The 26,797-nt window shown below is 44.4% G+C and overlaps 1 protein-coding gene across 1 annotated transcript in view; it reads right to left on the bottom strand.

Annotated features, from left to right (window-relative positions):
• Positions 1-26,797, bottom strand: part of LOC121289338 (dihydropyrimidine dehydrogenase [NADP(+)]-like) — an 838,466-nt gene that overhangs the window by 685,190 nt on the left and 126,479 nt on the right. Inside the window, exon 2 of the mRNA XM_041208692.1 lies at positions 16,029-16,139. Coding sequence (XP_041064626.1) covers positions 16,029-16,139 — 111 coding nt within the window. The remainder of the gene's footprint in view (positions 1-16,028; positions 16,140-26,797) is intronic.

The raw sequence follows: 26,797 nt of genomic DNA, 5'->3' as shown, positions 1-26,797 counted from the left end.
GTACTCTTTTTGAGGGGTAAGGCTTTGGGGTAAGTAATATACCCTTTTGGAGGTGTCCGATATCCTTTGAGAGAGGTCAGGTCCCATATGTGAGAGGTCAGGTGCCATTTGGAATTTTTAAAGTAGAGATGAATGTGCATAAAAAGTGCATAAACTCATTGGAAATGTCAAAGCTCATTGTAACTGTCAAAGATAGCGATGAATTTAACTCTGCTGGGCTTTTAAAAAAGTGTGGGGTTTAAAAAAAATCAGAGCTTGCTATTTCACTCTATATGTTGAGATAAGCCTAAGCAGTATCATTATATGATTTATGCTGCATTACTGATTTTACAACCTAACATTATCACAGTGGGGTGCCTGTTAAGTCAGCAGTTTGATTGACATCTCCAAGCGGTTATAGAACAGAGAGGTTGCTTTCATAAGAGATTAAGTACTCAAGTGAAATGTTTGTTTTCATAATGGAAGGGATTAAGTACTCAAGTGCAATGTTTGTTTTCAAAAGAGATTAATTGAAGGAATTTCTATGTATTGAATTTATTGAATCAATGAGTTTTTTTTTAATAGTGACATCTTCAATAGGCAATTTTATTTTATGTCAGAATAGCTCCTGAGGTTTGTCCATGGTGGATACCAGGTGAGTTGGCATGGAGGGGGAAAAGGAAAAAGGTGGTGGATGGGGGGATGGCATGAGTTGGCACTCAGTTGACATAGTGGCTATAAAGGGCCATGGGAATAAGTGGTTGACATGGGTTGGCACAGGGGGTATGAGGAGAATAGGTTGGCATGGAGGGTATGGGGGTCAATGGGGTTGAGTACAGGGGCATGGGTTGGCATGGATGGAGATGGAGAGTATGTGGGTGTGAAGGGGTGCTTCACAGGGACGCTTTCAGACAAGTTTTGACACCAAACCAAATGAAGAATATATTAGAACAGGTGACCAAAAAATCTGGTCAAAGAGGCACTTTTTAAGGATTGATTAAAGCAGAAAAGAGGAGCCGTGAGGTGAAGAGGTTTAGGGAGGAAATTCCAGAGCTTAGGCCTAGGCTGCTAATGGTGGAGCGATGGAAATTGGGGATGTGCAAGAGACCAGAATTTGAAGAGCCAATGATCTCAAAGAGTACTAAAGCCGGAGGTGCTTACAGAGATAGGAAAGGGGGAAGCCAGGGGGGAGAATTTTCTCTCCATCGGGGGGGGGTTGTGCGGGAGTGGGTGTCGGCGTGCGTGCAGCCGATCGCTACCTGCGAAGAGGGGTTGCCTGAGTTGGGGCCTGTGCTCTTTCATGCGTGCACGCGAAAGAGCACAGAAATCTCCCTGCGGCACGGAGTTACCTCAGAGAGATTAGTTTAAGTTTAAAAAATTTTAATAAAGGAAAAAAAATTTTTAGGACATGTCCCCTCATGTGAAACTGTCACATGAGCTGGGACATGTCTATGAATTTTATTTAAAAAAATTTTCAAACCTTTAAAAACCTTCATGAAACCTCATGCCGCCCGTGGATGAGGTTCCATGAAAAATGAGAAGGCCGCCTGAGCTCTTCGCCTGCCCATCAAACTTAAGGTTGGGTGGGAAGCTCAGTTTATTGCTTTAATTGATAGTTAACTGCCCTTAATAGGCCTTTGACAGTTCGGCGGGCGCATAGCCGAGCCAAAGATTCTGCCCATGGAAGAGTTTGGAAAAAAGAGAAATTCAAAATCAAAGCAATGATGGACTAGGTCAGTGGGTCTGTCTGTTCTGGGCACTCACATCCCTCCTCCTCTTGCATTAATACATTAGCAAGTCAAAGGCAAGGAATTCTGCAGCTAGTAACTCACCAGCTGACTTCCCAAAGCCTGGCCAAAATCGACATTGCTTTTCAGCAATGTTAAAGTTTCAGTAAAAATGCACTGCTTGAACCCCATACTTGATAAATGTCTTTTGTAAATGACCATTTCATGGGATGCCACCGTCACTCTACTTATCCCTAATTGCCCTTGAGAAAGCGAGCCAGCTTTTTCAATCGCTGTAGTTCATGTGGTATAGGTACACTCACAGTGCTGTTAGGAAGGGAATTCCAGGGTTTAGACCCAGCGATTGTGAAGGAACGGTGATTTAGTTCCAAGTAAGGATGGTGTGTGGCTTGGAGAGGAACTGGTAGATGGTGGTGCTCCCATGCATCTGTTGCCCTTGTCCTTCTAGGTGGTAAAAATCATGGGTTTGGAAGGTGCTGTCGAAGGAGCCTTGGTGAATTTTGCAGTGCATCTCGTATATGGTGCCCATTGCTGCCATTGTGTGTCGATAGTGGAGGGAATGAATGTTTAAGGTGGTAGATAGAATGCTGGTCAAGCAGGCCGCTTTGTCCTGGATGGTGTCGAGCATCTTGAGTGTTGTTGGAACTGCATTCATTCAGGCAAGTGCAGAGTATCCCATCATACTCCTGACTTGTGCCTTGTAGATAGCAGCCAGGTTTTGGAGAGTCAGGAAGTGAGTTACTCGCTGCAGAATTCCCAGCCTCTGACCTGCTCTCGTAGCCACATTATTTTTATGGCTGGTCCAGATTTTCATGCGGATGAGCCGTTAATTGATATGGAGTCAGGTTTCCTTTCCAATTAGAACTAGTGAGGTCAGAAACAGAGGCAGGTCAGATGAAGTGGGGACTTATCAGACATCCACAGCAGCCATCACTGAGGCTGCTGGCTGTCCTGAGGGAGAAGGTTTGTGCCAAAGCTTTCCACTGCACCAGAGGAAAGCGAGATATCACAGGGGAGCCAAGGCCTCGCACTCATAAGGGAGAGAAGGGAGTTCCTCTTCCTGGAGGCGGAGTCTCCTTCAGCATTAGTTCTCAGTTATGTCCTCATAACTTTGCCTCTGTCAGTTGATCCTATGCTCAAGGTAGTATTTCCTTCTCCTTTGTGCCCCTCGGCCCTTCTCCTCTAGCCTCCTGATGCCTGGCACTCTGCCCTTCCTGTGCAGGCTGTTGCTCATCTCCAAAGGCCTCAATTTCTGAGGGTGCAGCATCCATTTTCATCTTCAGCCTTCCTGGAGCTCAGGTGGAGTCCAATAGCCTTGTCCGCTGCTTCGATGCCCATGCCACGCCAGGAGGGTGATGACCCCTCCTAAACTGGCAAAGTTCTGAATGCTGTCTCCTCCCCTGATCTGAGATGGGCTGTTGCAACTTTAACTTCAAAGGGGTAAGCCCTTTCAACTATGAAAAACATGAACTTTTACACCTTTTTAAACTTTCCTGGCCTCCATGACTCACCCCAACATGGTCTTTGCTGCCTTCAGCTGGTCTATAGCAAACAGCTGCATTACACTGGGTGCCTCCAGGAAAATCCAAACCTTTCTTTCCAGAGATGGACCTTTAACAAGCCCGTAACAATACTAATTGGACTGAAAAGGAGCACAGACCTGAGCTCCCCACCCACTCACCTCACAAAAATTGGTGATGCCAGAAACTGAGGTGGCACATCCAGACATGTGATTATGACACCATTTTTCACAGCCACCCACCTCCATTCTATACCAATTCAGGCCTCGAAAATTCAGTGCTAGGACTGACCAAAGCGGCCTATTCTAGTCTTGACTATTTCCATGTAACTAGATGCAGCTCACAGAACCTAATGAGTATAAATGAGCCCTCCACATTTTTAATAGCCCTCATTAAAGCTACATAAAAATGCATAGCTAATGAATAAAACAAATGTTTTATTCATTCATCATGTATTATTTGCATCCAACAATAAAGAAGCATAAGAAATAGGATTTGCTCCACTTACGAATACCTCTCTCACTCATTACTTCATCATTTGCGAAATAAATCTGATATATCAAAACTCTCAATTGGATGTGATCTATGATATCATTGGTAAGTAAATGATTTAAACGCACTCAACAATAATCTCATTTACTATGCACTGTCACTATATAGAGTTACATTTCATCGCAAATGGGTCTACAAACTTGCCGATCAATCTACATCTCTTCCGCCTGCTTAGGACGAACAGGATTGTTGCCTTGTAGTTCTTTGTGAATTTTCTACCGTCTTTCTAATAAAAATGTTATATTTAAAGCTTTGCAGTTTTCCTCAGAAGAAATTTGACAAACAACATTCTCAGAATGCTATAATAATTTTCCATATCAATTCAAATACATATTCGTGATGGATCTTCAGAAGTGCACAGATGAAAAATAACACTACTTTCTTGGAAGGAAATCGAAATGGTTCCAATAATCTAATTGCTACTGATTTCAAAGGATTACTCTAGCCAGAGGCTTGAAATTTTCAATGCATTCTCTAGCAGGCATTTTTTAAAATTGTAATAATATCTTTTTGCGATACTTGTTTAAAGTTAATTCAAAAGAAGCTATTTAACATTGTGTGCTAAAACACAGCAATTAATTCAAATCCTACTGGCAGATATGCAGCTCAACTCTTAAAAATCAAGCAGACTAAAGTTTTCCTTTGAGCTATCTTTAAAATCACAGCTTTTGTGTGCATTTCAGAAGGTCTAGGAAACAACAATAAATAGTTAACATGAATGCCAATAATATGATAAATTGTCACTGTGGTCCCTTATTACCCTGTCAGTTGTATTCCTGGCTGCATTTTAGCACCAATTTAATTTAAACTTAAAATTACACTTTAGTATAATTGGCCCAAATCAGTAGTGCACCCATTCTAACTATAAGATCATACTAACATACATTTCCTTCTCCGCCTCCTCAGCAACATCAGTTCTGTATTAAAACAAACTTAAATTCGCATTTACTTCCTGTCAATTTTTTTCCCCCTAAAATAAGCCCTATGTCCAGATTTATAATGGAGATTGCCTATATGAACTTGTCACACCAGAATGATACCCTCTCCTAGTGGAGGTGCTGTAGGGGGCTGTAATTAGACCATCTAGATAGACAGTTCCCATTATACCGGAAACATAAGAATTGGGGCATACTGAAATATTTTAACATGAGGACCCAATGCTTCTGTACGTCCTGGTCTAATTAAACCACTTTCCAACCTGATTTCACCTGAAGATTACACTTGATCTTGATTCCCCATGTACAATACCATGGGAAATGGGCAGGTAAAGTTTGTGAGTTTTCCTCTTGTTCATAGTTTAGTGATGATTTTTGCAATACTGGTAATGCCCAGAGGTACTGTTTGTTTCAGTTACTTTAAATAGGTAACAGTAATACCTGCTAGTGAGTGTTCCTATCACTGGTGACACCGTGGGTAGAATCTTCCCGGTCCCAATGAGGTGTGTTAGGTGGTGGGACCAGGAACAAAGTTGGAAAATAGCACGTCAGGTCAGCCAAGCGATTTTGCCGGAAGTGGAATCAACATGGCAGAGGCTACATGCCTGTCAGCAGCAAGTAGGCAATTAGGCCCATCACTGAGGTAGTAGGAGGAGAGTTGATGGCACTGTCGGGATCTTCCCAATGGCGGATGCCCCCGCCTCCCACTGAGGCCAGAGCCCGGCAGATATCTAAAGGCACCAGGCACCAGGCCTGAGGAATTGGGGTGGGGGGGCCATCAACAACTCCACTCGATTATCCCAGCATGGACCCACAGGAATGCGATGGCCAAAGTCATGGCCATACACCATCCTTGGTGGCTGTTATAATCCAGAAAGCCAGTTGGTGAAGGATGGAAATGGAGCCAAACTTTCCACACTTTTATATGTATTTACAAAGTCACTAAGTACAAGCATACACCTCCTCTCCCAACAATCACAGTTTCAGACTGAATCTAATTATAGGGATTCAAGTGTATCACCAGTTAACACTCCTTACCTGCATACAATTAAACACAATTAATATACAATTAACAATGATGGCCTGACAGCTGTGGCCATGCATGATTTTAATTTTTTGCAATACTGCTCCATTTTGAGATGCCCTCTCAGTTGCCTACCTGCCTCAGTGGTACCCACCTCTTCCAGTAGGGCTTCCAACTGGTCATTGCTGCAAGCCCTCCTATTGGGCCTCCCACCTACCTGGTCTGCCAACTATCCTTAATTAGAGAGGGCTCCCACAGGTGGCTTCTTAACTGGCAGTCTCCAGGAAGGTCACAACTGACATTCCACCATGGCCACTTTTAGGTTCCCGACCAAGAATTTAGGCTGATGTCAGGATCATGACTAAACTGGAAAAATTCAGCCCTGTCTGGCTTCAATACTTGCCTCTGTGCACATTGCCTTCACAATCCTCAAAAAATAGTGAAGTATTTTAAAAATGTTTTATTTAATTTTTTTTTCAATCTCTGGCTTTTTCTCTCTGCTCCGAACCCATTTCTCTTGAGCCCTTCTCCATCATTAGCTCACCAACTCTAACTTTATTCCCTCCTCACTTTCCTCTTTTTGGCTTTCTTCCTCAGTCTCTTCTTCCAATGCTGATTGAATAATTTTGTGCTTCCAAACCTGGGGCAGAATTTTCCGGTTGGTGTGCAGGGGATGGGCCTGTTCGGTGGAAAGCCCAGGCGGCCTTGGTGTTTTTCAGGAAACTTCATCCACAAGCGGGATGAGGTTTCCTGAAGCTGTTATTAAATAAATAAATTAATTTTGATATATATAAAAACATGTCCCCACTCATGTGACACAGTTCTCAGGGAGATTGCTGTGCTCTTTCGCATGTATGCGCAAAAGAGCACTGGCCCCAACTCTCCCACCTCCCCCTGCCCACACAGGTAGCGCTGAGTGCTACCGGCAGCATATTACACTGGGCAGGCCTTAATTGGCCCACCCACGTAAAATGGCAGTGCCCAGCTGATCACGGGCACCAGTTGGCTCCTGCCCAGACCACCCACCATAGGAAAAATCCTACTCTTTTGTGCCACTGTTTTCCAATCAGCCACTGAATTTGTATCCGAAATCCCAATACAGGCCTTGATTTACCACCACATCTGCAGCTCAATAACCCTGTGTCACTTGTCACATTGACCTAGCTCCAATTTTTGCAGCTGCATGACCAATCTGGCCCATTCCTAGATGCAAAACACCGGCCCTCTCAAAAAATGTGAAAGCTGCATCAGCAAAAAAAATAACGCAAAACTCTTGGCTGGTTTTCCCCCAGCTCCCTGTGTGGTTATACTACTGGCAGCAAATCTAACCAGCTCCCCAGTCTGCTGTTGTACCTTGGTCTGATCTGCTGATTGGCTCAACCAGCAGAGTTTTTTTTTAACCTGTTCTTTCATGGGGTATGGGTGTTGTTGGCAAAGCCAGCATTTCATGCGCACCCCTAACTGCCCTTGAACTGAATGGCTTGCTAGGCCACTCACTCGGTCACTCACTTTCAGAGAGCAGTTAAGAGTCAACCACATTGCAGTGAGTCTGGAGTCACATATAGGCCAGACCAGATAAGGATGACAGATTTCCTTCCCTAAAGGGCATTAGTGAACCGGATGGGTTTTTAAAACAACTGACAATAATTTCATGGTTACCTTTACTGTTACTGGGACTAGCTTTTTAATTCCAGGTTTATTAATCAAATTCAAATTCTACTGGCTGCTGTGATGGGATTGGAACCTATGTCTCCAAGATATTAGCCTGGGCCTCTGGATTACTAGTCCAGTGACACTAACACCAAGCCACCATCTCTCCCTTCGGGCATTTTAGTTTCATAAAAAAATGTGCATTAGCAACACAGTCCAAGGTTCCGAGCGTATTAGTAACACATTGCACCTCATCCTTCGGTTCAGCACTCCCATTTTTTCGAACTGTAAATGTTGGTAATGATTTTGTTATTATCATTTAAACTGCCTCTTGACCTATCCTTTATTTCTTTACTACTCCTTTTTGCCTTGCACCTTGACCCCTTTTGTCTTTAAATTTAAGCAGCCTTCCACCCTATCACAGGCTTTCCTTTTGTTTTTTTTCTCCCCATTCCTGGTTTTCCCTGCCTCTGTACTTCCTTAATATCTGTTACATCTCTACCTTTTTCAGTTCCGATAAAAAGTCATCAACCTGAAATATTAAATTTCTTTCTTTCTCTCTGACTTGCTGAGCATTTTCCGTATTTTCTGTTTTTATTTCAGAATGTAACATCCACAGGCATTTGCTTTTGTATGTTGTAGCAGTATTGTCTAAGAGTGGACCTTAGCTGAGTTAGCCAGAAGATAAATACCTGAAGCTACTGCAGCAGCCTTTGGTGAAGATGCTGGATGAAACAGAAGTACCGTGTACTGATACTACATGCTAGGCACAGCATGGAAGTTGATGTCAATGATTTAATTCAAAATCTAGATCATGATGGGCACTAAGATTAGCTTTTGCTTTTCAACGTTCAAATTTTCTCAGGATTGAACCTTTCTGTCCTCTGGGTGACCGCAAAAATTACAAGCGTGTACACTCTTGAATCCAGCTAAGTGCTTGTCAATATGTGAATATAATAAACCCTGCAGTGGTGCTTTTTAAAATAGCATGTTTTTAGGTGATCTTTCTATTCATCTAGTTGAGGGAAGTCAATTAATGGGAAACAAAGCACAGTGAATAATCCCGTTTCACCACTTTAGAGCCATATTCCCCACTGTATCAATTTGACATTTCTATTTCCTACATCAGCTGACAGAATTGTATACATCTGAATCTAGTTCAACTCTACATAATAGTGTCTAGTTTACTAGAGGCTTTGCTGATGATGTCCTTGAAATTCAGATTGGCAATTTGGAGTGGCTAAATATAACTGAACTTTCCGCTGGCTTATTTGATACCAAGTGCCAATGATATTCGAATGCAGATCACTTTAAAGTTCAAACACAGAAGTAACACAGCATTGGACAGTGGACTTCCAGACAGTTCAGTCTGATTTCTTCTATGCATGCTGATGAGTGATCAGTTCCTCTCTGCACTATTTTAGTATAGTCATGAATCCATTTAAAACAAAGCAAATTAATGACTGGGTTAGAATAGCAGAGACTGGAATGTAATGCCAACATTTAAACAAGTCCATTAAATACAGCACAAAGAGGAATTTATATCTACCATATTTCAAATTCAATTCCAGTCTGAATGACGAAGATATACTACATTAATGAATATACACATAAATTATGACACTCAATTAGAGTGAGGAAGGAGTAAAAATTAAGCAGGAAATCTAAGAAGATCATTGTTGCCATGTAAACCAAAGCCCATATTTTGTGATCAATGACGAATGAATGGTGCCAGCCATTCATTAAAGTCACACTTGACCACAGATTTTCAATGGGCATTTGCACTCAAACTTGTGGTGAGTAGAAATCCATTTTGGTGTAGTGGTCCTCTACAGGGGATCTGGGACCTGTGTGAACAGAGAAAGCTCCTTAACCAATCAAACTAAAGAATCATTACAGAGGCATGCTGAGCCTGATCCAGAAAGTGTAAGTTAGAATATTTAATTCAATATAAAATCATGCACAGGAAGGAAAATAAACAGAGAGTAAGAAAGATAGAGTTGACAGATAAAAGACATAGGCCAGAATATTCCGGCTGATGTGCAGATGGTGTAGCCCACACATCAGCGTGTAAAATGACGCACGCTGATGTCGCGTGAGCGTGCCGACGTCAGCACGCGCCAACGTGGGCAGGCACCATCAGTTCGCCTGCCATTAATTGAAGGGCTCGTTAAGCCCCTTAACTTGCCAATTGTGTACGATTTTGAGGGGCTCATGCGAACTTCCTGTCGGCTCAATGGCCCATCGGGAAGGCGGATAGAAAATTAGTTAAGAAAACTTTTGCAATGTCGGGATATGTGGACTCAAGAGGGGTTGTTCATGTTTTTCACTAAGTTATAATTAATGAAAGTGTTTAAAACATACCTGTGTGATTGTTAGTAGTTCTCCTCGATGTCCAAGAGGTTTTTGTGTAAAGTGAAAGCATTCTGCAGACAGCATTCTTTTTCAGCCCTGCAGCTTTCCGGACGCCTCCATTTAGCCTGGGGCTATGGGTTCTGACCTCTCCAGTGCAGGCAGCTCCCCTGAGGAGGAAGGGAGGGATAGAATAAGGAGGCAGCCATGACTGGACAATCAGCCTCCAAGGGGGTCACCTTTGGGTGTCACCTTTGGGTGTCCAGGCACAGGCACAAGGGGCGCAGGACCAAGAGGTTGTCCAAGGTGGAAGGTTCCGCAGAAGACGCCACTATCTTGCTGCCAGGGTATACAGGTGGCGAAGCAGTTACCACAATATGACTGAGATGCAGTGCCGAAGGAGGCTCCGACTCTCAAGGGAGACAACTATATCTGTCAGATGATTGGCCCTGAGATCTCCCCTAACTGTGTGGGTGGACACCCCATGCCAGCGGCTCTGAAGCTCACAATTGCCCTCCACTTCTTTGCCTCTAGCTCCTTCCAGGGCTCGGTGGGTGATCTTTGTGGTGTCTCCCAATCAGCTGTCCACACTTGTGTCAAGCAGGTTACAGGCGCTCTGTTCAGACAGGTATCCACCTTCATCCAATTCCGCTGCGACCAGGCAAGTCAGGCAGAGTGAGTCAGAGCATTTATGGCCATTGCTGGCTTCCCCCGCATCCAGGGTGCTATAGACTGTACACATGTGGCCATCAAGGTGCCAGCAAGCGAGCCCGGTGCCTTCATCAACAGGAAGGGCTTCCACTCCATGAACGTGCAGGTAGTGTGTGATCACAGGATGCTGATTCTACAAGTCTGTGCAAGGTACCCAGGCAGCTCCCACGATGCCTACATCCTCAGACACTCCCAGGTGCCGGGGCTCTTCAGTGCTCCAGCTCGGCTGGATGGTTGGCTGCTGGGTGACAAGGGCTATCTCCTGCGAAGGTGGCTCATGATGCCAGTACACCGTCCAGGAACAGAAGCTGAGCAGCAGTGCAATAGGAGCCAGGGCACCACAAGGGCTGTGGTGGACAGAGCCATTGGTCTTCTTAAGATGCGCTTCCATTGCCTGGACTGCTCGGGGGGGCACACCAGTACCCCCCAGATCGTGTCTCTGTGATAGTGGTAGCATGCTGCGCTCTGCACAATCTTGCGCTGGAAAGGGGGATGCATTTGATGATGAAGACCTTGACGCCCTGGATGAGGCTGCACATGATGAATCCAGCAGTGCCTCAGAGGATGAGGAAGCACAGGGTGATGATGAGAGGCAGCACGCCGACCCGCGTTTACACCAAGGAAGCAGAGACACCCGGGACAATTTAATCCAAAGAACCTTCAGCTAGCTCCACACACATGGATCAGCAGGAGCAGCATTGCCTGGAACTTTCACAAGTGGCACTTAGGTGCTACACCTTCCACCTCATCAGCTGCAACTAAGGCCTTAGTACAGAAACATCAATCTCCACTCTAACTCTCGTGATAATTATGTGAAAATGAAAAAAGCACCACAATGAAAAGATGCTCAGCCATGGTAACAATGGTGGACTTTATTCTGTCCACAATTAAAGCCCAAATGATTATTCGACAATGTTATAAAAAGGGGTCCCTATTCTAAGGCCAACACAAAATCACCAGTGACATACCCGGGGAGTGCCTAAGGTGCCTTATGTTTTCGTTTCCGGGTGCTACATCTTGGTGCCGCCCCATCGCTCGGAGTGGCTTGAGAGACAGCCTGCTGACTCTGCTGTCCTGTTGGCCTCAGTGACCTTGGCGGGCGTCCTCTGGCCCGTGGAGCCTGTGATGCCCCACCTGGGAGGGAGTGGCCAGCTCCTGAACTGGCACCTCCCCAGTTGTCGCAGCCTCAATGGAAGAAACGTTGACTGGCAGAGGGGCAGAGGAGCTGCTGCCCTTATCCGGAGCACCATGAGAGGAGCTCACAGCGACAACAGGCAGCTGCTGCACCGATGTGAGGTCCAAATCTACCTCCCTGCTCACCGCAGATGCATGGGCACTGAGTGCTGGCGCTTGGTGTCCACAACATCTCCCATAATGGAAAACACCACCTGTGGCCAGAACCGCTGTGAGGGCTTGCAGGTCAGAGTGTAACCCAATCATATTTTGATCCATTTGGTGGAAGCCCCTCTCTATGAGAGTCGCTAATCTCTCATTGAAGGAAACCTGACGCTCTGCCCTGAGGTCGGATTCTTCGCATGCACCCTGCCTAGACTCCTCCGTTGCAGGGAGCAACTTAACCATTCCCTCATGCAACCCTGCCAGATGCAAACGCACTTCCTGCTGCCTTTCCTGCAGCTGCTGCAATGGGGACAACTCCAGAGGCAAGTCGTCAGTGCCGGACTCAGCATGTGCCTCATTCCCTGCAGCCCTCCAGCTGCTGGAGCCATCGGCACTCTCTGCCCCTACCATCTCCTCCAGCGATCGTGATGTGCCCTCTCCACTGTGACCTGGGACACTAGCCAACAGTAAAATCCCCGAGGTGTGTGTGTCTGCACTGGTGCCTGGCTGGCTGAAATGATGTGCTGCAAGTTGCACATGTTGCTCCTCAGGTGTGGAGGGGGGGGCTGCATTGAGGACATGTGGGTCGCTGTGGTGGTGATGCTTAAATTAACAACAAGGACAGCCCATCAGTTAGCATTCATTCACTTCAACCTCTCATCCCTTTCCCCCGCACCCTTATAAGTAGCTCACCCTTAAAGACCCTTAAAAGAAGAACATTGGTGAGGTCCAAATGAGCCAAAACGGGCCCCAAGCATTCAATGCACATGCAAACAGGCTGGTTAGAGGGCCTTCTGAATAGCACTTGGCTTGTAAAGAACCAAAGGGGTGGGGAGAGTGCAGAGGAATCTGATGTGGATGCATTGTTGCCTGGATAGTTGCACAGTTGTGTCGTTTTCCACCTAACTCAGGAGATTGAGAGGTCATATTATTGCTCTTCATTCCGTAAAGAGGGGCATAGACTGGGTGGCCAGAAGGCATCATTTCCCCTTGGCGCAGAGGTGAGTAACGTGGGGTCATTCATCTAAGTTGAGTGCCATGTGGTTCACAGCTGAAGTGCTGAGGACCTCCTGGACAGAGTAATGTGGGGCGCACTGGCCGAAAGGGTGGTGGAGGTCCCAAACCCCCGAAAATGGAATAAGTCATTGGGTGTGCAGCAGCAATCCAATGGCAAGTGAGACCACGGTGATAGTCGTCACAAATGGGATAAGGTGGTGGAGAGGCTATTCCTCAAAGGGACGAGGGTCCCTCCTGTATGACCCAGACGTCAGAATGCTTCAGTAAGTGAATGAGCATTATTGCAGCATTAACAATTGCATCAAACATCAGTGGTTTGGATGGTGGGCAGACAGAGTGGATGATACTGTGGACCTCAAATATCTGCCCGCTGGACCCCAGCCTCGCCGCCCCGGCCGCCCTAGCCTCCTGTCTCCTGCCCAGCTCCTCGAATGGGGTGAGGCGCTGGAGGAGGGTACACCCACCTCCAGTCCTCAGGTGCTCCCGGGCATTGTGGTTACTTTTTGCCTGCAAAACACATTAGAGGATTTAGTGGGGCAGGTCGCTCATGTACTCTGCATGCTCATGCTGCACCCCAACCACAGTGGTGGGCCATCTGAGGCCTCCAGCGGCTCCTGTCCACGCTACTAGTGATGAGTCCCCAGAAGATAGTATGGCTGGTCCCAAACCCCTCCTTCAACGGTCCCCTGGGACACATTCGGTGTCCATCACTTTGAATAGCACACGGGTCCCAGTGCCCATGGAAAGGAGGATCAAATAGGTGCGGCACCGATACCAGCAGATGTGACTTGTCCAAAAGACCTTGAGGCACCTCTTGGATCATGTCATTACCATCAATATGACATGTGTTGGAGTTCTGAGTATGTGTCGACCGGCCTCCTCTGCAGCTTGCCCCCAAACTACTCAAATGCCACAGAAACCAACATATGCTGCGCAGAAAACCCTTCTCCTCAACGACTAAGGCTGATGTAAGCATTGTCAGTACCCATTTGCCCACCCAGCGTGTGACAGATACCCTATGCAGTAATGGCAGCCATACATGGTGGTGGGAGGGTGGGGGGGAGGTGGGGTGTGGCAAAGGCTAAGGCTGCCTTCTGTCTCAAATAGCCCAGACAGACATGGTACTCACCCGTCCGGAGCGCAGCAAATCATTGAAGCGTTTTCAGCACTGTGTGCCAGTGTATCTGACACCATCATGGGCACTTACAGCCTCGCCTACCTCCTCACACGCCTGGCTGGTAACATGGGCAGCCCTCCTCCTCCCATCCTCAGAATACAGAACATACAGGCCCACCTCTTCCAGGAAGACAGCAAGGCATGCGTCCGAGAATCTGGGTGCACAGTGGCCTCTCCTGCAGCCTGCCCCCCTCCTCCTCCACCTCCTCCTCCTCTGCCCTCCTTGGAGCATTTCTACCCCTCTGAGTGGCCATGGTGCACTGCTTCAAGCAGCCTGCCTGGCCCCTCTTTAAACAGGCTGCCGGCTCCCCGTTGGAACTGGCAGTCTGAGGCCACCTGCCCCCACGACTATTTTCCTGTTCTCCATGGGAGTCGCAAAGCCTTAATTGGCCCTCCCACGGAAAATGGCAGTGCGGCCCGTTTTGCCAGCGACAATCGGCCACTCACCCGACCAACGAATGTAAAATTCTGCCCATAGAATGTAAAAGTTAAATAAAATCACCTACAATAGTTAAAATCTGAAGGATTGAACCTCCACACTTGTAAAAGCTAATTTTAGTGACAGAAAACCTGTTTGGCAGTAATTAAGGCCTATACTACCATTAAAAGTTTACCTACAATGGAATGGAAAGTCCCTATATTTCTCTGGTGAATTTAATGGGTATCTATCATGCCTGTATAATAAGTCCACGCCATTCAGGTGTTTCAATACTGAGTCTTTGGGTGAGGTACTGGTCTAGCAGAGTTTCTGGAAGGTCAAGGGAACTGGGACAGCAACCTCCTGATTTCTGTGTTTAATTTTACATATTCGCTCGCATGAAATTGCTCTTGGATTTATTCTTTATAACGGTGAATGCTGATAGCCTCACTGTTACTTTTACCACAAAATTTGGATCAAACTGTTTGTTCTGTGAACAGTAGTGTTCAAACATAGTTTTGTTAGCCTAAAATTCAAATTTGGCTTTACCACTGAAGGGAAGATAATGAGCAGGAATGTGGGAAGTTTCTAATCAAACACAATGATATTGGTACTGAAGAACAAATATTACCATGTCTGGATAATAGGGCAGGCTCTGTGCACCCCAGTATAAATATCGGGAACAAGTCCGTCTCTGCTTAGCCGGCTTGACGTTCTTTAATTTTTCAGGCAATAGCCCTTTAATTGGTATAAAGCAGGACTTCTATCTGTCTTCAGGAGGAAGTTCCGCCTCATAGAGCTGCCAACCAATTGGAGGCTGGCAGCTCTGTACACCAGCAGTGCCAGAAGGAGCTGTGGCCACTGCTGCTGCTGCAAGCAGTTTACATTCAGCGATGGATCCGGACATTCAGGCACATTGGGCATTAATTGCCCACTTAAGGGCCTCAAATGTGCCATGGGCGGGTGACATACCCAATGCCTCCCTGCTGCTCATAAAATCGCAGTGGAGTCAGGAATGGGCAGGGTGAAGGGAATTCCACCAATGGCACAGCACCCTAATTTATGGGCCCACCTGCCTGCCTTCCCACCCGCAGGTGGCCAGTAAAATTCAGCCAATAAATATTTAGAAAGAGTAAATACACTGATCGTAAAATAATTACCCCTTTTTCAGTACTGATAATTATGTGCAGTGGGGAGGCATTGGCTGTGTCACCCACCCATGGCCCAACTGAGGCCCTTAAGTGGGTAATTAATGCCCAATGTACCTGAATGCCCTGACAATACTCAGGTATCAATGTTTATTAAGATCTGTGATATCGTTGTTGTTATCACTCCATAAACTTCAATACAGAAATAAAATAACGTATACCAGTGAATTCAAAGATCTAATCCAGTATAAATAATAGTTTCTAACCACAAGTTTAAATTGCAAACATTTTGTTCATGCAATCTTGATACTTTAGTCAAATAAAATTCTGGTAATCCCTTCCACTTATATATACCCCTTACGTTAAACAAAAAAAAATCACAATCACATTCTCTATAATTTAATATTTCAGCAGCAGAACTGACTGAAGCATTAAATTTACATTTGGAAGCTGTACTTACCGAGCAATTTATATTGGAATTTCGTTTCCAGTGAGTTTTAATGACCTTTGTTGCTGCTGTAGATCGCAGAGATGCACAAGTCTTCACATGTGGATTTAGCGTGAGTATATTCTATTAAAAACATATGTTGCAATTAGTATAGTTTTCCATTTTAAGACTTTAAAGTTCATAATACAAAATAACTATTGATTTACAAATGTTTTGATTCATTCATGGGCTATGGGCATCGCTAGCAAGGCCAGCATTTATTGCCCATCCCTAATTGTCCTTGAGAAGGTGGTGATGAGCTGCCTTCTTGAACTGCTGCAGTCCACAAAGTGTAGGTACACCCACAGTGCTGTTAGGGAGGGTGTTCCAGGATCTTGACCTAGTGACAGTGAAAGATCAGCGATATATTTCCAAGTCAGCATAGTGGGTGGCTTGGAGGGGATCTTTTAGGTGGTGATATTCCTATGTGTCTACTGCCCTTGTCTTTTTAGATGGTAGCAGTCATGGGCTTGGAAGGTACTGTTTTGGTGAGTTCCTGCAGTGCATTTTGTAGATGGTGCACACTGCCATCACTGTGCATTGGTGGTGGAGGGAGTGAATGTTTGTGGATGGGGTGCCAATCAATCAGCTTGCGTTGTCCTGAATGGTGTCAAGCTGCTTGAGTGTTGTTGGACCTGCACTCAACCAGGCAAATGGAAAGTATTCCATCACACTCCTGACTTGTGCCTTGTAGATGGTGGACAGGCTTTTGGGAGTCAGGAGGTGAGTTACTTGCCACAGGATTCCTATCCTCTGACCTGCTCTTGTAGCAACAGAATTTATATAGCTAGTCCAGCTTCTGGTCAATGTAAACCCCCAGGATGCTGATAGTGGGGGACTGGGCAATGGTAATGCCATTGAAAGTCAAGGGGTGATGGTTGGATTCTCTCTTGTTGGAGATGGTCATTGCCTGGCATTCGTATGGCATGAATGTTACTTGCCGTTCGTCAGCTGAAACCTGGATATTATCCAGGTCTTGCTGCATTTGGACATGGACTGCTTCAGTATCTGAGGAATCATGAATGGTGCTGAACATTGTGCAATCATCAGCAAACATCCCCACTTCTGACTTTATGATGGAAGGAAGGAATTGATGAAGCAGCTGAAGATGTTTGGCCCTGCAGTGATGTTCTGAAATTGAGATGATTAACCTCCAACAACCACAACTATCTTCCTTTGTGCTAGGTATGATTCCAACCAGCGGAGAGTTTTTCCCCTGATTCTCATTGACCCCAGTTTTTCTAGTATTATTAAGATCCTCCTGAAGAATCAGGTTTATAGAAATTAAGAATGGGCCTCCAGCTGGCATTGGGGGCATGGGTGTTTCATTTTGGACCTTGTGGTAATGAGGGCCAACGCCCTTCACGGGAAGGACAGAATCCCAGGATCAAGAAGGCATGGGAGAGGAAGGAAGGGCAGGAAAGCAATGGAGGCTGTACCCTCTGCACAGGATCAACCACTGAAGACAAAGCTACCTGGAGATAGCCTAGAACCAATGCCACGGGAGATTGCGACTCTCCAGGTAGATGGACAGAGATATCTATGCCCTCATTGTTGAAGACTTCACACCTTGTAGCACAGCTCACCATGCCCTGCAAGTGGCCATAAGTATTACTGTGGCTTTGAATTTTTTCTGTCTCCTTCTAAGGATCAACTGTGGATCTTAGCAGCATTTCAAAAATGGTTGCACACCATTGCATCTTGCTGGTCATTGGTGCTCTTTTTGCCAGAGCTGGACAGTATGCTCATTTCATGAAAGACTTGGCCTTTTAGGGACACAGGGCCATGAGTTTTATCACCATCGCTGGAATTTCTCAGATGCAGAGCATCACCAATTGAACCATGTGACCATCAAAGCACCCAACAACTGGCCAGGTGGATTTATTAACAGGAAGGGCTTCACTTCCTCAATGTCCAACTGGTCTGAGACAACAAGAGTTTCCTCTATTTTTGCTCGCCATGACTCCTTTGTCCTCCATCAGGCTATGTCAGATATACATACCAAGGCCCGAAAGTGTGTGGTTGGACCCAAGGGAGTAAAGGAATAGGAATTTAGAGATGGCTACTAACCTCTTTACAATAGCCCCAGATAAAGGCACAGAGGAGATACAAACAGTGCCAGCTGCTCAGCAGGCCAACCACTGAGCAGGCAATTTGGTTTCTGAAGATATGATTCCACTGCCTGGATTGCTCAAATGGCACCTTCCTATAGCCTCCTGCAAGGCTCTTGGGGATTGCGGCAGTCTGCATTCTCGGTAGCCTGGCCCTCCAGAGAGTTGTGGACCTTGAGGATGGTCAGGCCCTAAAAGGAGAAAGCTCATCGAGGGACGAGCAGGAGGTAAGAGAGGAGGAGGAATTTGAGGCAGAGGGTGATGATACTGAAAAGATAAGTGTCCCAAGCTGCATGACAAGGCGTCTGCCTCCTGCCACACTCTGGGAAATGGGCCTTCCTCCTCCCCCTCATGGCCTCCAGCATTAGATTTAGGTAAGCATCGATGAAGCAAGAGGCTGCTCTGTTCCAGGTGCCAGGCCTCCTGCTCTCATGTTCCCTGCTTGCTTCCCCCTGGTGCTGTGGAAGACTTTGGCACAATCAGCAGATCTCTCCTTCTGGCCAACCAGCAGTCTCAGCGATGACTGCTGTGGGGTCTCTAACCTGACCTAACTCCATTCCTGCCCCTGTTCGTTCAACAATTTTAGATCTTAAACTCCCTCCTCCATCCCCACACCCTTTCCGTTTCTTCCCCCTCCTCCTTGGTGTTTTTCCCAATAATTTATATAGATTTTTCTTTTCCCACCTATTTCCATTATTTTTAATATATTCCACCGATCATTTATCTATACCTTTTATGCCCTTTTAGTCTTATTTCACCCCACACCCAATAGAGTTATCTGTACCTTGCTTGTCCTGCTATGCATTCTTAATTAGCATATTCTTTTAGATAATATCACCACCTTCAACACCTTTGTTCTTTTGTCTGTGACATCTTTTGCTTAACTCCTATCACTGCTTGCTTGTCCCAACAACTACACCCCCCTTCTCTCTACCGCCCCCCCCAACCCCACACCTTAAACCAGCTTATATTTCACCCCTCTCCTATTTTTACTTAGTTCTGTTGAAGGGTCATGAGGACTCAAAACGTCACCTGTGCTCCTCTCCGCCGATGCTGCCAGACCTGCTGAGTTTTTCCAGGTATTTTTTATTTTGGATTTCCAGCATCCGCAGTTTTTAGTTTTTGTCCATTCCTGCCCCCACTGGCTCCAGCTGGACAGGGAATCCATCTCCATATCAAGTAAGGGTTTCCCCATGCAAAATTCAGATTTTCAGGTTCCATTTCGAGACAGATTTCTGACCACCCCAAAAACAGGCCTGGCTCCTGCTTCCCGCCTCCATGGCAAAAATTCAGCCCGTGACGCCTGACTCAATTATCCTACCAATTTCGTACTGGCATGAAGAGGTAATGGGTGCAAATGAACAAAAATAAAAGGGTAGCAGTCTTATTCAGAAGTCAAGTTAGCAGTCTTACTTCCAAGCTTGTTGATGAAAAGTTAAGATAACCTCCCATGTGTAGTTTCACAACACATCTCGTTCGCTCAGTCACTGTACAGCACCAGCCATTTGGAAAGCCATACTTTAAAAGCCCATTAAACCTCCTGGGAAATTTATCAACTTACTTTGATTCTTCAACATTATGGCAGAAACGATGCCCTTGCCTTTGCTTGTATAACATTAAAAATGAGCTGTCGGGAGAAACGAACCTCTGCACAAGTATTCAAGCCTGATACTCAGCAAGTTTAATGTGATGTGCACTGAACAGTGTAACCCAGGCTTGCTGGTTGAACAGCATTCCACACAACATGCTGTTCTGAGACCGATATATGCAGTATAACTCTAGCTTATAAGAGCTTTGTTCATGATAGCTTCATAAGAGCTATATGATCCTTCCAATTCACAGTGTATAAATTTTACAATCTTCAGCTTTTGTTTTCGACAGAGGCAGAGTGAACAGTACCTCTTCAAGGTATGTCTTTTTCACAGCAGAGACATTCCCTGCACCCAAGCAGTGATGAATGCAATAAATTGCATTTCTATAGCACCTCTGGCATAGCAAAACAACCCCAGGCATTTTACAGGAGTCACTTAATGGGATTTTAGGGCATATGACCAAAAGCTTGGTCAATGAGGTAAATTTCAGGGATTTCCTACAAGGATGAGAGGTTTCGGGAGGGCATTCAGAGTTTGGGTCCTGGGAGTTGAAAGGGGTGAGGTCATGGAGGGATTTGAAACAAGGACACAAATTTTAAAATCAAGGGACATGAAGTAAATGTAAGTCAGTGAGCACAAGGGCTGATGGGTGAACAGGACTGGATGCAAGTTAGGGGCAGAGCTTTAAGCATGCTCAAGTCTACAGAGGGTGCAAGGTGGGAGGCTGGCCACAATGACAACAGAGCCAAATATAGAGAATCTAACTTCCTCGTCACTCACTTACCTTTGGATGTTAGGATTAATATCAGTTATAATATTTACAATTTAATATAGGCAGTAGTATAGAAAAAAAATGCCCATTTTATAGAAAATCAAAATTTAATGAATATCTTAGGGTTAGCTTCATTGAGCATTTGACAAGATAATAGAATCCTCGCTTCTGAGCAGGAAGTTCATGTCTGAGCCCATGATGAAGACCTGCAGTAACAGAAATTAAACTGAGGCCTTGTTTGCCCTATTCAATTTGATATAAACAACCCCTATTCAAAAAGGAATAAGCGAGTCCTTCAGTGTTCTGTCCATTTATCCTGCCCACAGCTAGAATAGGTCATCTGGTCAGAACATCTCATTGCTGGGGCCCCTGCTGTGTGAAAGCCAGCAGCATTCACGTCTCCTAAAGGAGCCTCACTGTAAAACCTCTAATTGGGCCTCCTGCTTCCACTGCCACCATCCCCCCCCCCACCAACTAGGGCTATCTGTCACTTGTTCATCCTGCTTTCTACCCTTAATGTCCCCATTAGCACATTCCTTAGCTAATATCACCACCGTCAACATGCCTTTGTCCTTTTGTCTATGACATATTTGGCAATCTCTTCTTTGCCTCCACCTATCACTGGCCCTCTATCCAGCTCTACCTGTCCCACCCCTCTCAACCAGCTTATATTTCACCTTATTTTTATTTTTCCTTAGTTCTGATGAAGAGTCATACGGACTCAAAGTTAACTGTATTCCTCTCTGCAGATGCTGTCAGACCTGCTGAGTTTTTCCAGCTGTTTTTGTTTTTGCTCCTGCTTCCTTTGTTCGCCCAGCATCCTGAATTGGACAAGGTTCCAAGAGATGGATTCATAATTAACTATTCCTGGGAAGATCTTGAGCAATGTGCCGCAACAGCCAATTCTGGGTTTCCAACCTGGAATTGAGCCCGAGGTCGGAGAAAATCCAGCTCTAAGAGCTCAAATCCCACCACGGTAGTTCAAAAATTTTTGAATTCTCAGTTTTAAAAAAACATGCTGGAAATGAAAAGCTAGTAACAGTAAATGTTGTTTGATTGATGTAAAAATAGAACTGCCATCCTTACCCAGTCTGGCCTTTACATGACTCCAGTCCCGTCCCTTTGTGATTGACTCTTAACTGCCTCCCTGAAGTGGCCTCGCAAAATGCTCACAACTGAGCAAAACTAGTGATCACCTTCATCACACTAACCGCAGTGGTTCAAAGCAGCAAGCCCACCACCACCATCTCAGGGCAAAATGGGCAATAAATGCCAACCTTGCTAGTGATGCCCACATCCAGAGAATTAATAAAAATTGACAAGGAAAGATGTATGATCCCCCCCAAAAAAAACCCATTGTTTAGGGACAAAATTATAGAAGGCAGGATTTTTCAGCTTAGCGTGTGGGCGCACGCCCGACACTCACAAGCGTGAAATAGCGTGCGATAATGTCGGGCGAGCATCCCAACATCATCGCGCACTCGCGCAATATTTCAGTCGACGGGCACGCGCAGGAGTCGGCAGGCTGTTAAGCCCATTAATTGAAGTGAATTTTTCTCTGCCCACCCAACCTTACGGTTGGCGGGCGGACGAATAGGCCAAGCGGCCTTTGCATTTTTTGCAAAACCTCATCCACAGTAAAAAATTTTAAAACTCATTTTTCACATGTTCCCTCGTGTGACAGCATCACATGCGCTAGGACATGTCAATGGATTTTAATAAAAAATGTTACTTGATGTATAAAGCCTTCATGAAGCCTCATCCCGCCCATGGATGAGGTTTCACGATAAGTGCGAAGGCCGCCTGGGCTGTTCGCCTGCCCGCCTACCTTAAGGTTAGAGGGGCAGCTCTGTTACTTGTTTCAATTGGTTGTTAAAAGGCCTTAGCAGGACTTTGACGGTTCAGCGGACGCACAGCCGGCTCCGGTGCACGCCCACTCACCTGAAGATCGGAATGATACACCATGGCGTCGGGACACACGCCCGATGTCACCTTACGTCATTTTACGCATTGGTGAGCGGGGCCTGCTTCCGCATGCCAACCAGAAGATTCGGGTCCTTATATTTGAAATCTTTATTTTTAATGTTAAAAATCTTCAGCTCTGTACCTTCAGGGAGCTTTCACCGAACGCACCCACGCACAGGCGCACACTTCAGCGCTCGCCCTCCTCCCGCCCCCACCTAGGCAGCGTTGAGGTTATCAGCGCGCATTTCACATTGGCTGCCCGTTAATTGGGGTCTGGACCGTTGTGCAGCCGATCCCAGGCCTGCACCCCCCCCCCCCCCCCCCCACAACCACAACCACTCGTCGAGGTAAAAATTCTGCTCATTTGGTAATTTAACCAGTTCAAATGAACCACAGAAGTAGCATACTTGAGCTCCAAAATCATAGATTTAGTCAAACTTTGTCAAGAGATTTTAGCAGTAACTTTAACTTAACCCACCCAGCGGGAAATCTGGTGAAAAGAAACGGTACAATACATTTTTAAACTCGATCAGGCACTTGCTTTATACCCTACCTGATTTTAAATTTCCATTGTGGGCAATGTAAGTTAAAACTGGGTGGGGTGCAAACTGGCAGCCAATCTGATGGCGTTAGTTTCCTGCCAGGCAGGTATGTTGAAATTACCTCCAATGTCACAGGAAATGTAATTCTTTTGCAGGAGATTAAATTCAAAACATTTTCAGGCACGAATTTCGACTAGTTCCTGTGGATATTCTAATCCAAGTGACAGGTAACATATGGCTGGTTTGCCGAAGTGGTTGATTATCATACAGGAACCAGAGCCAAGAGTTTGGGGTGCAAGAACAACAAGGATCTTGAAATTACACCACGGGATACCAGTGTATAAATATTTAACATGGTATTCTGAAATTGTTCTATTTTGTTGAAACAAAGTCTGAACTGTAATAGTAATATATTAATTAACAGAAAGAGTATGTGGCTTATTTTAGTTCATTTGGTTATTTTTAACTATTAAGAAAATAATTATTATTTTGAGCATATTTCCCTCTTTAAAAATGTACTGCATCATTTCTTCTTACCAGTGGAATTCAGTAAAATTCCAAACAAAAATCTTTCATATCAATAAAATCTCCAATAATTACAGAAAGGGAGATTTCATACAGTGATATAATTCTCAGATCAATATGTTCAATTTGTCCGAGTAACTTTGTTCAATGGCTTGTGAATGGACACTGACTTAGACACATCACAATTTAATATTTTAGGAGAAGTATCCAGTTAACATAAATCTTTCAATCATATTGTCCAACAGTCCTTATTATTTAAGCCAACCAAAACCTTCAACTAAACTTCTGTACTCAGATGACTATCATAAAAATGGTTCCGGCAATAAGATTACAAAGATCAAAGAGGACATTATTTTTAGGTAAGCTCTTTCTGACAGGAGGTATTAAAGATAATAGTTAACAGATTTAGTAGAGTACATTCATCTTATGCAAGATGTTCATATGTCACCCCTGTACCATTGTGCCCCAGCTGCGAAACATTTCCCATCTCTATGTCAGCCATAATACGGACACTCGACTTTGAATCAGAAGTTTGTGGCTTCAAGGTCCACTCCAGAGCCTTGAACACAAAAATCTAGGCTGATGCTCCAGTGTGGGACTGAGGGAGTGCTGCATGATCGGAGTTGCTGTCTTTCTGTAAAAGATCTCACAACACTACTTCAAAGAACAGCAGTGGAATTATCCAGAATTTTATTGCCAATATTTAGGCCTCAATCAACATCACAATAATGATTATCTGGCCTTTATCACATTGCAATTTGTGGAATTTTGCTGTGCTTAAACTGACTGCCATATTTCCTATATTACAAATTGATAAAACTTCAAAAAAGTGGTTCATTGAATGTTCAGTGATTTGGAACATCCAGAGGTTGTGAAAGGTGCTATATAAATGCATGATCTTTCTTCTCTCACTGTATAATATTGGAAATCAACTTTCCATCTTATATTTTTGTCGAAGCCTTCACTAATGGACAAACATTTTGCCCTCAAAGCATAGACCAAAACAATGTGCATACCTATACAGTTAGAGCGCAAGACTACTCAGTGACAACAAATCACGAGCAGTAAAGGGCAACATGTCGTTTTTCTTTTAAAAAGGTTAGCAGAAAATAAAAGGCATCACATCAGGGGGTCTTGACATTATAGCACAGTGGGTAAGAAGATTAATACAATCAGTAAGATTATTTCAAAGCTCAAACAGGGATTTGAAATAACCACCAGGCATCTAACAGCGCAGCAACTTCATTTTGTCACAGCTAATTGTTTCAATTTCTCCAATGACACAGAAAAAGGTGACTTCAACTTTTAGGGCGAACAGTGGAAATTCAACTACTTTAGGATACCAGCAAGAGGCCATAAGCAAATAAAAACTCTATTATGTTGTGGGAAAGAAGATTGAAATGGGAATAAGTAATGAAAAGCATTGGTTCTGTTTAATTTTCCTGCATAATGAAAATTTGGTCCACTTTCTGCTAAATTAGTATTCTAATTTAGATTCTCCTTAGTGCAGAGAAATGCTTTTGGATAAGGGTATGAGCAGGAGTTAAAATATATTATTGAAATGAAAAAAGTACAAATTACAGCAGCATTGATGTCATCTGTCATCAAATTGTAATTTAAAGTCCTTTATAAAACTGAACGGTTATAAAAAAAATTGTAATTTGGTATGCAAATTAAACCTTCAAGTCCATTTTATGTCCCTTAAATATAATGGATCATAAATATTATTTAAAAATTGAAACAAATGCTGACCAGAGAAAGGACTGCAGAGTACAACTTGTACGGTAGATTTTATGGCACAATTTAGTATTTCTGGGAAAGTATTTTACTGAAATAAGGTGGTTTGATGAGATCAGGAACACAATGTTGAGATTATCGGGCCAGGCTGTGCATGGCAGAAATACTAACAAGGCTCTTATTGAAACACCTTTTGTTTGGAGTGTAGCATCCTTATATTCTGAGTTGCTGGTCAGTACGAGTATATTATTTCACTTGCCAATTTTTTTTCCACAATATTAGTTAGTGGTGAAAAATACATTTCTATACATCTGATTTAGTTTTGACACTTGTCAGTCACTAAAGTCTGCAAACCAGTTTTCCTGCTTAATCCACTAGTCCCCACCACTTCATCAAAAGGCAATATTTTGGAGGGGATGGGTGTGAAGACCACTAAATTGAAATGTAATTTATGTTTTTAAAAGTGAGTGGATGATAAGGCACCCATTTTAAAAATTGAAGTAAAATTTGCCAACATTCACAGGCTCCTCTCAATGTAGAAGTGGTTTGTTGCACCTGGTTCAACACGGTAGCAAAATTTTATAGGGTATTATTGATCTTTGTCAGAAGGTGAGAATAATATTTTATCGTAAACCAGTGCAGGATATTCAATCCAGGAATTAATTAAAATGTCATAACCAGCGCGAGAGAGAGTTGGGCAATTTTTCACAGAACAAAAATTGTATGAAAATAAATCAAATGAGAAATGTGTGCTCTTAGCTTTCACACACCAACATGGCTTTGAAGTACAAATAATTAAAAGTTTAATTGTTTTGCACCACAACTGGCCATCAATGAAACTTAAAAAAACCAACAAGACCATTCAATTGTGTGGCAGGTAATTTCAATGAAGCAAGATTACATGCCTTTGACAACAGCAGCAACTTATATTTATGTAGTTCCTTTAATGTAAAAGCGCTTCACAGGCACATTATAAAACCAAGTATGACGCCAAGCTACATAAGGAAATATTAGGTCAGGTTATCAAAATCTTGGTCAAAGAAGTAAGTTTGAAAGAGTGCCTTAAAGGAGGAGAGCAGGGTAGAGAGGCAGAGGGGTGTCGGAGAGGGTATTCCAGAGCTCAGGCCTAGACAACTGAAGGCGCCGCCACCTACAGTGGGGCAATTAAAATCAGGGATGCTGACGAGGCCATTATGAGAGGAACGCAGATACCCTGGAAGGTTGTGAGGATGGAGAAGATTAGAGAGATAAAGAAAGGTGAGGCCATGAAGAGATTTGAAAACAACGATGAGAATTTTAAAATCAAGACATAAACACGACTTTGTGCAAGCTAAGACACGAGCAGCAGAGTATTGGATAATGTAGAATGTGAGAAGCCAGCCAGGAATGCATTAGAAGCATTGAGTCTAGAGAAGGTTCACTGGGTTGATTCCTGGGATGAACAGAATGCCTTATGAGGAAACGCTGAGCAGCCTAGTCCCATACTCAATGAAGTTTA

The sequence above is a fragment of the Carcharodon carcharias genome, chromosome 16 (assembly GCF_017639515.1).
Source record: "Carcharodon carcharias isolate sCarCar2 chromosome 16, sCarCar2.pri, whole genome shotgun sequence".
Taxonomy (NCBI): domain Eukaryota; kingdom Metazoa; phylum Chordata; class Chondrichthyes; order Lamniformes; family Lamnidae; genus Carcharodon; species Carcharodon carcharias.
This window is presented reverse-complemented; position numbering and strand designations above follow the sequence as displayed.